The 13801-nt window shown below is 44.4% G+C and overlaps 1 protein-coding gene across 2 annotated transcripts in view; it reads right to left on the bottom strand.

Moving 5' to 3' along the window:
- Positions 1-4241, bottom strand: part of LRP11 (LDL receptor related protein 11) — a 33310-nt gene extending 29069 nt beyond the window's left edge. Inside the window, exons 1-2 of one of the 2 annotated variants that reach the window (XM_018564436.1) lie at positions 3914-4241; positions 3488-3883 (exon numbers count right to left, since the gene is read on the bottom strand). In XM_018564436.1, coding sequence (XP_018419938.1) covers positions 3488-3883; positions 3914-4193 — 676 coding nt within the window. In that variant the 5' untranslated portion in view covers positions 4194-4241. Of the gene's footprint in view, positions 1-3487 lie in introns of both variants that reach the window. The other variant, XM_018564435.1, reaches the window with a different exon arrangement.
- Between the last annotated feature and the right edge of the window lie 9560 nt (positions 4242-13801).

Genomic DNA, 13801 nt, shown 5'->3' with positions numbered 1-13801 from the left:
ATATATATATATATAAATGTAACTACTTTTGCAAGTTCAGTAGAAATCACTAATTTTTCTCCTTAGGAAATAACATGGTAAAAAATGGCAGCTTGCCCCCTGACATTTTGCTTTTCTGTTCACTTCCCTCATTTCCTGTTCTGGTGTCACAGAGATAATAAGCCACCTACAGTAATATAAAGGGGTCAATCATTGTCACCCTTCAACACCCTATAATTCATTCCACTATAGCAGGGGTGGGCAAACTCTAGCCCTCCAGCTGTTGTAGAACTACAAGTCCCATGAGGCATTGCAAGATTCTCGCAGCTACAGTCACGACTCCCAGAGACAGATGCATGATGGGTCTGTAATGGAGGGTCGGAGTTTGCCCACCCCTGCTCTATAAGCTCACAGCATATACCTGCCAACAACAGCATACAGCCATTGGCTTTATGGTGAAAATAAATGCTTTTTACTTGCTTAAAAATCCTATGAGCTCCCCCCTATGTAATGTTAAGGAGGGGGTGGTGGGAAGTTATGTTTACTCTAATTAACCCTGTCTGTGCTATGCTGGTAGATTTCATTATCAGAGGTAAACTAGATGTGATCACTATCGGTCCTTACAAAGGGTTAAAGCTTCCGAGGCATTGTATGTTAATGAGAGGAAGGTCAGTCTGCCCTCAGTTTGTCCTTGTACTTTCACAGTCAAACTGCTCAGAGTAGCTTGGAATCTGCACAAAGGCCTTCATCAAAGACACAGCTAAAGGTGCCCATACACCTTACAATTATCTGCAGATTTTCTGTGGTCAGATGGAAAAAGTGCAACAGATTGGCCCAGGTGGAGATTCCTCCATCCACACAGTAAGGCCTGGTTCACACCTGTACGTTTTGTAGCGTGTTCAACGCTCTACGAACGCTCTACAAAACGCTCAAACATGAAAATCCCATTGTTTTCTATGGGTATGGTTCACACCTTGCCGTATTTCAGCCCATCTGAACGCGCTACAAAACGGCCTACGCCTGAAAAGGTACATGAGCTTCTTTGCGGCGTTTTTGTTGCACGTTTCCATTGGGATACAGCCAAGTAGCCCTCGGAAACGCACGTTTGTCGCGCGTTTTTTACCGCGAATCGTGGTAAAAACGCGCGTCACGAAAAACGTGCGACAAACGCGCATATTTGATACGCCTAGGTGGGAACAGAGCCTTAAGTGTAGATGGAGGAATCTGTTGCACCTTTTCCATCTGACCATAGAAAATCTGCAGATAATTGTAAGGTGTATGGGCAGCTTAAAAGTAAGAAATATTTTTGAAAAAGTATTTTTAGGTATATGCTGTATGAATGGGAACACAAAACATATAGTGGAGTTTTCTCTTCAAAAATTTTACTTCAAAAGTGGAAATAAATTTTAAAGTGACATTTCTTTTCACCTGAAACCAATGAGATCACATGGCTAAAAATAAAGCTGCATGCACTATTTTTTGTAGCTCGCACTGGACCGGAACGCAGGCAGTGATGTGCCAAGCGTTCTGGTGTGGGCGATCCCAATGCAGGGGGCCTGGCTGCGGTGCCATTGACTTCAATGCACCGCCATGCCCCCCTCCTGCCCCTGAAAGCAGGAAACCGGCCAGGATGCAATACAGTGCATTCCAGCAGCTAAACGCGCTGGAATACACTGCATATGGTGTGAACAAACCCTGGAGGTTCTCAAGAGCACAGTGGCTTCCATAATTCTCAAATGGAAGAAGTTTGACACAACCAGGACTCTTCCAAGAGCTTGTTGCCCAGCCAAACTGAGCAATCAGGGGAGAAGGACCCTAGTAAGAGAGATGACCAACAACCTGATGGTCACTCTGAGCTTAAGAGATCCTGTGTGGAGATAGGACAAAGTTCCAGAAGGACAACCATCACTGCAGCCTTCCACCGATCTGGCCTTTATGGCAGAGTGGCTAGACGGAAGCCTCTCCTCAGTGCAAAACGGATGAAAGCCCGCTTGGAGTTTGCAAAAAAGCACCTGAAGGACTGACTGTGAGGAACAAGATTCTTTGGTCTGATGAAACCAAGATTGAACTGTTCAGTCTTAATTCTAAATGTTATGTTCAGAGGAAACCAGGCACTGTTCATCACATGCCCAATACCATCCCAACAGTGAAGTATGGTGGTGGCAGCATCATGCTGTGGGGGTGTTTTTCAGCAGTAGGGACTGGAGGACTGCTCAGGGTTGAGGCAACGCTGAATTAAGCAAAGTACAGACATATCCTCAATGAAAACCTGTTCCACAGCGCTCAGGACCCAAGAATGGGCCACAGGTTCACCTTCCAACTTGACAACGATCCTAAGCACACAGCCAAGACAATACAGGAGTGGCTCAGGGACAACTCTGTAAATGTCCTAGAGTGGCCCAGCCAGAGCCCTCACTTGAACCCTATTAAACATCTCTGCAGAGAGCTAAAAATGGCTGTCCACCGACTGTCCCATCCAACCTGACTGAGCTTGAGAGGATTTGCAAAGCAGAATGGCAGAAAATCCCCCAATCCGGGTGTGCAAAGCTTGTCGTGTCATACCCAAAAAGACTCAAAGCTGTAATTGCTGCCAAAGGTACTTCAACAAAGTACGGAGTAATACTTAAGTACGTGTGATATTTCAGTTTTTTCTTTTTCATAAATTCACAGACATTTCTAAAATTCTGTTTTCACTCTGTCATTATGGAGTACTGAGTGTAGATTAATGAGGAAAAAAAGAATGCAAGCAAATGTATCAGGCTGCAACATAACCAAACTGAAAAAACTGAAGGGGGTCTGAATACTTTCTGAATGCACTGTATAGGATGCCACTTGTTCCTGTGGCAACTGTCTAAAACGGCATTCCCCTCCCGGTGGAAAACTATCCTCTCACTTCCTGTTGAGTCTACAGGACCGGTGTTCTATCAAAAGCTCCAACTCCTCGAGATCTCTAACTGCCTGACTTCCCGTTTAGTTAGAACTAAGAGGTTTGGCCAAGAAGGCTGTACTGCACGTGTGCCACCCGTGGCATTTCCCTATACGCATATTACACAGCAATAAAGTATTAAAATGAACTAGGAACACAATAATCCAGCACGTTATTAATCTGAGTTGCCCCACTAAAGCAGAGCAAACCCTATTTTTTGCGTTTGCAGTGGAACAGAACGCTGGCAAAGTTTTGCCATGTGTCCGATCGGACTGCGAGCGGGGGTGCCATTGAATTCAATGCACCGCCATGCCCCAGAACGCAGGAGGAAGTTTCTTACCGATCGCGGTGCGTTCCAGCAGCTACCTCTCTAGAAAGTACACGCTTTCGGTGTGAACAAGCGCTCAGAGTGCATTTCCCTCACAATGGAGTATTATCTCACTTCCTGTTGAGCTTACAGGACAGGAAGTGGAAGGGTATCTACCTATGAAGACACAGATGACCAAAACAAAAACATTTTTTGGATAGAATTTAGCAATAGTAAGCTATAGAAAGAAGCAGCAGGATGAGAGTATTGTTTACCCTGGGTGGCAGAGGAGGCTTTCAGGGGGGTCCAGCCATCCCATGTAGAGGTGACATTACGGCCGCTGAGGGTGAAGCTACTGTAGTCTCTATGTTGGGAGAATTGGCACACGTTTCGCCCCCGGTGAATGCAATCGAAGAGGAAACAGCCGAGCCCCCGGGCCGATCTCTCCACCACGGCCGCCGAGCAGCTCCTCTCCAGACAGCACACCTCCAGACATTGCTTCCAGCTGTACACCTCCCCAGGAGCCTTCAGGAAGCTGGCCCCGGCCTCCAGAGAGTCCTTGGTACGGATGATGTAGTCCTCCAGCTGGTTAAAGTTACACAGATCCTCTCCTACATCTCCAGCCGGCCGGACCGCCACTTCTTGGAGCTGGCGCTGTATGTCAGTCCCGTCCCCGGTCTGCTGAGCATCCCTGCCATTACCGTGCTTGTGTCTGTCCTGCCATCCGTCCTCCTCCTCCTCCTGACCAGAGTCCTGCTGGTGCCTTTGTTGTTGCAGCTGTTTGCGGAATTCTTCCAGCAGCTCCTCCACCCCGGAGATCTGCGATCGAAGATCTGTCAGCTGCGGGGCCGGGGAGCCCGGGGAAACCCTCCTGCACCCCCCGATTTTGCAGCACAACAGCAGGCTGAGCAAACAGAAACAGGAGATCAATGGCCTGAAGGCCAGCACTGGGTTCTGGTACCCGGGGAAGGGGTAGATCATGCTGAGCTGACAGTGGGAAACGATCAATAGTCCGCTAGTTCCCTTGGATGCAAGCTGTTTACAATAAGAAGGGTACAGACATCATTGTGTCCAGGGAAGGGTTAGGAAGGCTACAATCCCTGGAAGAAGATGGAAAGATTGGATACAGGGAGAGGCCCAAGGACTGAGCATGGCGATCCTGTATCAGCTCACCCCGCCTCTCTCCAGCCCTGTGTACACTCTCTTCCCCCAGATAGGAGACAACTGTTAGGAGGATGCAGTGGGGGGTGAGGGAGTTCCTGCCATGCAAGGTGTAATCAGCACTCTCAGCGAGTGACAGTTCCCAGCTTAGCCCCGCCCTCCAATGACGTCATATCTAGCCAGTCATCTGTTGCTTCCATAGCCAGGATTAAACTGCTGCCATTCTAGTTATCTTCCATTACTGGACCATGAGCAACGCAGATCTCACACATCCATGTTTGAGCAGTTACATACATAGTAAAGGCCTCATTCACAATGACAGCATCAAACCTGCATTTATAGCACGTTCCTAAATGCATATAAGTGCATGGGATGATTTTCAATGGTATCAATCAGACTTTGTGTTTACCTGCATTCATTTTAACAGTGTTTATGGTTAGTGTTAGTGTTATGGTGACACTAAACTCAGGAATTAAATCTTAAAAATGCAATCAAATACCTATTAATAAACATGTACTTTATTTGTGTATCATTCGGCTGTAGATCCTCAAATCATCTCTAAATTGGTGCTGACACTGTCCTTCCTTCTGGAGGGTGGCTACTTTTGTTCCCCATGGTCCCTGTGTGTGTTGTACAGTAGCCACCGCTCCACGCTCACTACCATGATGGACTACAATCTCAATACAAATTAGTAAACTAAATGTGAGATTGTAGTCCGACACAGGAAAGAGCTTAGAGCGGTGGTTACTTTGTAAAATGTGCTTCTTGACGTACGTCACAGGACCCAGGGACTTACATTTGTTAAACCATACAGCCACCTTAGGTGATTGGACACTGGCAAATCAATCAAGCTCTTACGACAGCTCCATATAACCCCTCCCACTCCCAGTCTGCAAATGTTTGGCAGTAAGCAGTACAAGAGTGAACCATAGAAAACAGAGGAGAGGGTCCTGATGTACTCCAATAAATGGATTTTACAGGTAAGACAAAAATGCATTATTTTTTTAAATATACATGACAGGATATAGATAATTAAGTTCCTCAAAAGAGGGGTGGGTAACACAACACACAATGGCTAACAGGCCCGAGAAAAAGTACAACTTATCCCAACAGAAAACCAAAGCAGAAGGGCCAAAAGTTCAGAGGGCCACCTGCTGGACCTTGCAGCTAAATCTAGCATCTGCAGGGGCCCAAACATCCACCTGGTGAAACTTGGCAGAAGTGTAAACGGGACCAGGTAGCAGCCTTGCAGATTAGGCAAGATTAGGCCTCATTCACAATGACAGCGTCAAACCTGCGCTTTCGTGTAGGGCATAAGAAAGCTTACACAATGTCCTGGTTTAGGTGGAAGGCAAAGATAACCTTAGGAAGAAAGGAGGATGTAGGTCTCAGTAGTACAATTACCTTTGTGGATAACCAGAAAAGGCTCATTACAAGTCAAGGCAGCCAACTCCAAAACACAACTGGTAGAAGTGATGGCGACAAAGAAGGCAACTGAGTGAGTAGGGTCAAAGGGCTGTCTCTGCAAGGCTTAAAGGTTGGCTTCTGCAGTGCCAACATAAGTTGAAGTCCAGTGAATCCCACCCAGCCTGAATGCGGAGCTTCAGTGGTATGGAGTGAAATTGAGCATAGGAAACTACCTTGATGGAGGCTACAATCAAGCCCAGCACCTTAATGCAAAACTAAAAGGTCGGCGTCTACTGGACCATGAACTACAAGTATGAAAGCGGAGAGATAGGATCTTTTCCAGGAGATGGATGACCCCGGGACAGGGCCACCTCCAAAACCAGGTCCAGGTACTCCAAGCAATGGGAGGCTTCCAGCGATTAATTCTGGAGGTTCAGAACCCATCTGAAGCTCTGTAGGGTTTGTATTATCCGATGAATACCGGATGTCAAGGTTTCAGCCAACTGTCCTTTGACAAGGAGATTGTCCAGGTACTCCACCGTGGGGAGACTGAAGCAAAGCCAAAAGGGGGGCCAGCGCCTTGGTGGAGACCCAAGGCTCAGTGGTCAGATCAATTAGAAGGGCAAAAATGGTATCGTGCAAAAATGCATCCTTGATATCCACTTATGCCGGAAAGACTTACGGGTGAAGGGATGTGATGACAGAGCGGATAGATTCCATCCTGAATTTTTGGACTGGCAGGAACCTGTTGAGGATCTTGTGACTGAAAATAGGATGGACCCCCTCCTTTGCCTTGGGTACACTACATAATGGAGACAGCCTGTTCCTGGATTTAGGAGGCACAAAAGGGCCGGGACTTATGCCAAAATTAGGATCCTGGCTTGGATGTTGATCCTGAGGCTTGAGAGGGACAAAAGGAATGCTTCTTAAAGCAGAGCAAAGGATTTAGCCGCTGGAGGCTTGGACCGCTTATTTTGTGGTAGGACTGTGCTTTTGCTCCCCATTACTTTCTTGATATAAGTATCCAAGGATTCACCGAACAGGTGCTCCCCAGTAAAGGACATGCATTTAAGGCGCTTCTTGCAAAGGAGTTATGCAGACCAGTATTTTAGCCACTGAATCCATCACATATGGACAGACAAGGGACTCATCCTGGAGATGTGTATGAGGGTGTCTGCATTTAAACGCTAGAGAGCAGCAGGCTCTGTCAAAATATACAGGGTCCCTATCCATAGCATTTGACCATACAGAAAAGGTCTGACACACCATCATGGTGGCAACAGTAGGTTGTATAGCTGGGCCTGCAAGAGCAAATAAGGTTCTAAAGAGGGCTTCAAACTTTTTGTCCATGTGGTCGTTGAAAACAAGGATATCCTTTACAGGGACCTTTAACACATTTTTTTAAAATGTCCACCATTACAGCAGTAAATTCCTATCTGGATAGAGTAGAGGGGAGGGAGGGTGCCCAGGATAAAGGAGGGTGCTGAGGAGGGGAACAACGGGGTGAAAGAGCACAGTTTAGGGCCAGAAGAGCCAAAATCCTCCCCAGAATCAATGTTAGGTTGTGAGTCCCCAGAGCCTGACATCTATGCCTCCCTTCGCCTATAATCTGCCATTGGCTGAGAGGAGAATGCCTGGTGAGCCAATACCGTAGGCAGCAGTGGTAACCCAAAGCAGCAGTCAGTAGAAATGTTGACTCCCTCAGCAATGCAGTCACAGCAGCTGGCAAAGCCTGTTTAGCCAACTCAGCATGTGCCAGAAGAGGATAAATGATGGGCACATGCACAGTAGGAACACCCAGAGGGAGGCTGTGCAGGCCTGAACCCCAGGAAATGGTACCAAATGCAAGAAAAAGAGAAGGACTCCCTACCCATCACTGGAACATCACATTTGACTCACAGGGGAGGGGCAGAAAAGGGTAACCGAGTAGGCACAAGCCCTGACTTACCACCCTCAGAGCAGTGGCTGACTCCGCAGCACAGACACTTAAATGGGATGTGCCCCATCCAATGTTTTCCCTCAGTGAGCATATGCCCCTGAAGGAGGTCTTCAGGGACATAGCTCCACCACAGTGGACCATGGCCCTGGACCTGTAAAGCATCCTGCAGCAACTACACACAGAGCACAAGGAGCATACCCCACATAGGATCCAGTGTCCTGTGCACATTACAGACCAGCCCACAACTTCCTTCTGGTAGGGTATGAGTATGGTCGGCCAGGGATCTGACAATGAGAATATCAATCGGGATAGCTGCTGTTAGGTGCTGCAGTAGCTGTGAGCAGTATTAGGGATATTTGCTAGAAGATTCGAGTGGAAATAGCAGAAAAGGATGTACTCAGATCAGAGAGAAGTGTCCATCACCTAAGAACATTAGCAGAAAATAAAGGCATGCTGGGAATGGAAGGCGTTATACAGGTCTATCTCACAGCTGTGATTGATTTGCCAGTGTTTAGTCACCTCACGGTAGCTGCATAACCCAGTGGTTATTAAATGCAACTCCCTGTGTCCTGCCATGTGTGATTGGAAAAAAAACCTGCTTCAGGTGTAAATCCCAGGAACCTAGGGGTGCATGCACATACCTGCAGCAGCCTATTTTGTTTTTACAGATAATTACTGGGCTGCTGCGTAAACAGCAAACAACAACTCTACCTCAAAGATGTAGAACTTTGCTTGTTTAGAGCAGTCCAGCATCTGTCTATAAAAGCAGGGTATTAGAGGCCACCACAAGTATGTGCATGCACATATAGGCAGGTAGCCACCCAGGAGACAGTCCAGGGACACTTGGCAGCAAGAAGGATTTCAGTATTGGGATATCAAGATTGTTGCAAGCCACAAATGTAATATTTTAGGTATGTATGTGGAATGGGGAAGAGAGGGATGTTGTTGTCCAGAGGGACTGGACAGGCAGGACATCTGTGATTCATATGAAATATGTTATCCTTTCAAATGTATTTCCACCTTTGCAGTCAAATTGGAGAAACCCCCTCTATATCATTGTGTGTTCCCATTTACACAGAATACTTAAAATAATTGTAGAAAATATGTTTTTCATTTGTAGTTGTTTCATACATATAAAAGGTTTATACATAGAGCTTGATGGGCAGCTTCTATTGCTTAGAATAGGTGGCAATGTGAACATAAATGATAGACTTGAGGGACAGTTTTTTTTTAAATTGCATCAACATACAATTTTAACCCTTTGATATCGGTTTACAACTGATAATAGAGAGATCGTTCAGCTCCGTATATACAAGGTTAAACATGGCAAATATTAACTCCAGGTTTTAGAAAAATTAACCCTTGCAGTGGGGCTACCCCCCTGGCTGCTAGACTTGTACACGCAACCTCTTCTCCCACGGGCCCTGGTGGTCTAATGACCTGTGATGTCATCACATTAGATGTAAAGATGCCACTAGACATACCACAACTGGACCGGGTGGAGGGGGGCCTGATAGAGGTGAGCAGTCACTGCCACAGGAATGAGGATCAGGTGAGCATTTCTTCTTTATTCCAGCCAGCCCCTAGACCAAAATGGGCAGTTAACCATTGCGTTAGTAGACCCACTGCAAGGGTTAAATCTTTCTAAAACTTGGAGTTCTTCTTTAAACATAAGCTCCTTTCTGAACATTACATATCAGTTCTTCTGGTCTTTTTTTTGTCTACATGGTTTTATTCAATGATGGAGTTCACATTTAATAAAATAGAGTATGAACTGATCTAACGGAGTCAAGTGGATGCCTCAAAAGTCTGTCATTTATATGCTTTATTCTTCTATGGTCAGTCCTAATGTTAGACTGAACCACATTGCCTGTTGTGGGAAAAGTACATATGTACCACCCTATTCAAGTCAACTCCAGAATTAGTCACCTTTAGCCTTCCTAATAATATTATTATACAACTTAATTTTCAGACCAGAAAATGGGCTTTGCTGAATTTCTGTTCTTTTCATCCTTACTGCTTCAAGGAGACTGTACTGCTGTATTGCAGCATATTCACCTAAGCATAGTGCCCATGCACAAACATTTTCAAGGAGAGCTGCCCCAAAAAGTTTCCTATAAGTAACACTATATTCTTTCACACTCCCCTCTGACCTGCACTGCATGAGTTTTAGCAAGGGTATTCCATTGACCTACTGCAAAGGATAGAAAGCATATCTAAACCCAAATTAAAAAAGGCTGTTCTAAGATTTGGTGTCTGCATTGGTTTTCTTTTTTTTTGCAGGCCAAGTACATTTTCTGCAAGTACAATACAATTCCTGTTGATCTTACAAAAACGCTAGGGAGGGTTTTGTTTTTTTTTTTTAGGGCTGGCCTTTGCGCTTTCTACTCTCATTAAGTAGAAAGCATCATTATCTAAGAGCCATCAGGGAACACGAGCCAAAAAAATAAAAATTAAGATGATGTATGACTATCTCTTGCCACCTACCCAAATTCTGACTGGCAGTTGTAGGTTCTTACATTGCAAGGCTTCATTAAAATAACAGAGCAGACTTTGCAACCTGAGACTTGCATAATGAGGGTCTAGCATAAGGTTAAACAGAGCTACAATTAAAAAGGAAAGTGGACAGCAGAATGCATAACAGAAAAAATAAATTCTGGCTTTGATTAGGCAAGAAAGGCTTTTATTTGTAACTTTGGCATACAAGTGAAATTTTTTAGTGTTTAGCAAGTTCAATTGGTTTTCACATTGGTTCACAGACTATTGCTGTGCATACATGTTTATTTTCAAATGACCACGATTATAAAAATCTTATCTTGCATTTTCCATGAGCTACAGCGTGTCATGTGTAAGTGTAAGTGTAATAGAAAAGAAAGCCCTTAGCCGTTCTACACCGTGTTGAAAGTAACATGCACTTTGTCTTACACATGCCAGCATACTATTGTGGTGATAAGTAGTCTCCTAATGCAATATTTTGGTGAAGTTGTAAAAAACAAAACAAAAAAAAAAAAGTCATCAGTTTTCAGTTACATACAGTCACAGTTACATGTATGCTACAGAAAGAAAATGCTACATCCAGAACCATAAAATAATGTATCAAGAAAAGTAAACCGAGATGTTATTTGTAAACTGATTTGACAGCTCCAAATGCTGCTAGCTGCATATATAAGGTTTAAGGATCTGATATCAGGAGGCTTCCAAAATCAGTAGTTCCACAATATACTAGGTAAAGCAATTAGATGACCTCTGATGGTTTGCACTGCTCAGAAGTCAGATTTCAGTTTTCCACATGCCAGAGGATAAAAAGGAAAGTGCATCTCCTATTCCGTTTCTTTGTCCTCCATTGTCTTAATGTTTTTTATCCAACCCCATTTCTTAAAGAAAAACTGTGGGCAAAACATTTCTTAACCCTTGCAGTGGGGCCACCCCTGCACTGCAAGGATTAACTGCTCATTTGGTCTAGGTGCAAAAAAGTTATACTAACCCAAACCTCAAAGCCAGTTGGCGGTTAGAGCACCCTCTCCAGCCTGTCTCCTACTCTGGTGCAGTATGGTATCTCCCTCAGTGTCCTATACACAATGAGGGGAATTTATCAAAACTGGAGCAGACAAAATCTGGAGCAGCTGTGCATGGCAAATCAGCTTCTTTCTTCAGTTTGTTGAATTGAGATTTGAAAATGAAAAAGAGAGAGAAGGTGATTGGTTGCCATGCACAGCTGCTCCAGATTTTGTCTGCCCCAGTTTTGCTAAATTCCCCTCATTGTATAGAACATGATGACTCACCGGACCTTAAACTGCTGCAGCGGTGGGGGAGAGAGGCTGGAAGAAAATTGGTCTAAGAGCCAGCCAGCCCCATGGATCGGATGAATATAACTTATTTTAGCACCTATACGAAAACAAGCACTTAACCCTTGCAGTGCGGAGGTAGCCCTTGCAGTGCGCGGGTAGCCCCACTGCAAGGGTTAAGAAAAGTATTACCCGGATTTCTTTAAGGGTCAGGTTAACTTTTATATCTGATATCTACAACCAAGACCAAAAGTATTCTCCCCAAGCCCTAATTTCAGTTGTATAAACTGCTATTCATAACTACTAGATGATTCCAACTTATTACCCATTTTATGTCACAGGAAATTGCTTTACATCCTTTGTTATATTGTCAGTCATAAGGCAAATAAATTAGTTCAAACATATACAATCACTTAAACGTATATTTTTACATGAACCTAATGTGAATTTCCCTGTATACTTTTGGCACTTAACCTATTAAACACCCCTTGAATTTAAATTGTTCCTAAATAAAAAATAAATCTATTGAAACTAAAAGTGGATATGTTTATGTGCTACAGTTCAATATTGATATAACTGACATTACAGAAATCCCCAAAGATGGCCTCCTCCTCCATTAGCAAAAACACAAAGGGGGCAGACCAATCTGGTCACATCTCATCCTTCACTTTATTGTGCTCGAGACACTATGTCCTTCAGCCAGGGGTCTGTACTAGAATTAGCTTTTATGCAATAAAGAATAATGAGTAAATCATAGAAACTAGGTTGGCAAATATTGTTCCTTAAAAATTATATTAGAGTTGTAGACAAGTACCCAAGTCCTAGCCCTCCTTCCACTGCTTACAGGTTCATTTAAAATAGTGGTACTGCCAATAGTGTTCTTGGCTATACAGCCTAAGACAGAACAAAGCATCAGTGCAAAGCTGGTCACTCACTTATCATGTACACTATACACTGAGTGGCCAGATTATTATGACCACCTGACGTTTGTAGGCAAATTAGCTATAATTTGGAGCTGAAGTTGCTAGAGGGCCAGACCATTATAAATAGGGAAGCAGGTTGTTTACCACGATAGTAGAAGTGATTTTTTTCCTGAAGATGTGGGTAAACAACGCGATTTACCAGCCTTTGAACGTGGGATGATTGTTGGCGCTCGGAGCCATGAGGCGAGTATCAGCAAAACAGCAGAATTCGTTAAATGTTCAAGAGCAGCTGTTGTTAAAGTGTTTAAAGACTGGACTGTCAGCCGAAAATCTGGGTCTGAACGTGCGAATTGTGGCCGTCAGCGACTAGTCAATGCCAAGAAGGCAAAAGGTGGCCCAACAAAGTACTGATGGGGTGGTCATACTAATCTGGCCACTCGGTGTATGCTCAATACCCCGTCCATACTAAACATTGTGGATGGGGGAACCAAACACACACACCTGGCTACTGCATTCTGACAGCAGTGGGTGTGCAGCTGTAAGAATACCCGGTCAATTCAGCCAATTGGCTGCAGTCACTGCTAGGACGAGAATCTTCGGACCAGCTCCTTCAACAGAAGTCAATTGAAAAATTCACTTTTGTGAAATTGAGGGGTGCCAATGTGGCCACACTCTAGAGCTTCACCAAAAATGGAGCAGTGTGTGGCCAGCAAAGAACAAGTCCAATTTAGAAAACAAGCAGAAAATGTAAGCAGCCCAATGCATTTCCAAGCAGCCATCTACAAATACCATAAATAAGAATTTTCATGTGTAAAGTGAAGCTGTGCTTTGCCCACAAGAGCAAAGTAACAGGTGTTCTTTAACGCTCCCCTACCCAGCAGCAAATACTTACCTTTTATTTGCTTTCCTACCACTACATTCAGTTGCCGGAAGCAACTGGCTCCAAACCACTCTAGTTAAAAAAGCTTACTCAGGCTGAGGACTGGAGGAAGGAGCGTCTGACATGCTTCTCCACACCCAGAAGTACCAGGTATTTTCTTTGCCTCTAGCAGCTGAATGGAGTGACATTGGAGCAAAGGAGAGCTAGAATGTGCTGCTGCGTAGGGCGGCATTAAATACATCTTTGCTCTAAGTTTGTGAAATGCAGATTATAATAAGCGCCTCACTGTAAGCGATAGTTGTGCCATTCAATCTGACACTAAGACAGATTAGTTGGGATAAAAAGTTTTAATGATTATGGTATAATCCTAAAGGACTTAAACTTCCTCTTTATGTGCCCAAGTGGAAAATGGAAGACAAGCATTAGAAATAAGTAAAAATACTTGATAACACTCAGGGCCAAATTTTTTAGCTCTGTTAGTACCTGTTGTACAG

This window comes from Nanorana parkeri, unplaced genomic scaffold (assembly GCF_000935625.1).
Source record: "Nanorana parkeri isolate BGI_ZX_2015 unplaced genomic scaffold, ASM93562v1 scaffold750, whole genome shotgun sequence".
Classification (NCBI taxonomy): Eukaryota; Metazoa; Chordata; class Amphibia; order Anura; family Dicroglossidae; genus Nanorana; species Nanorana parkeri.
Note: the sequence above shows the minus strand (reverse complement) of the source record. Positions and strands in the feature narration are given on the sequence as shown.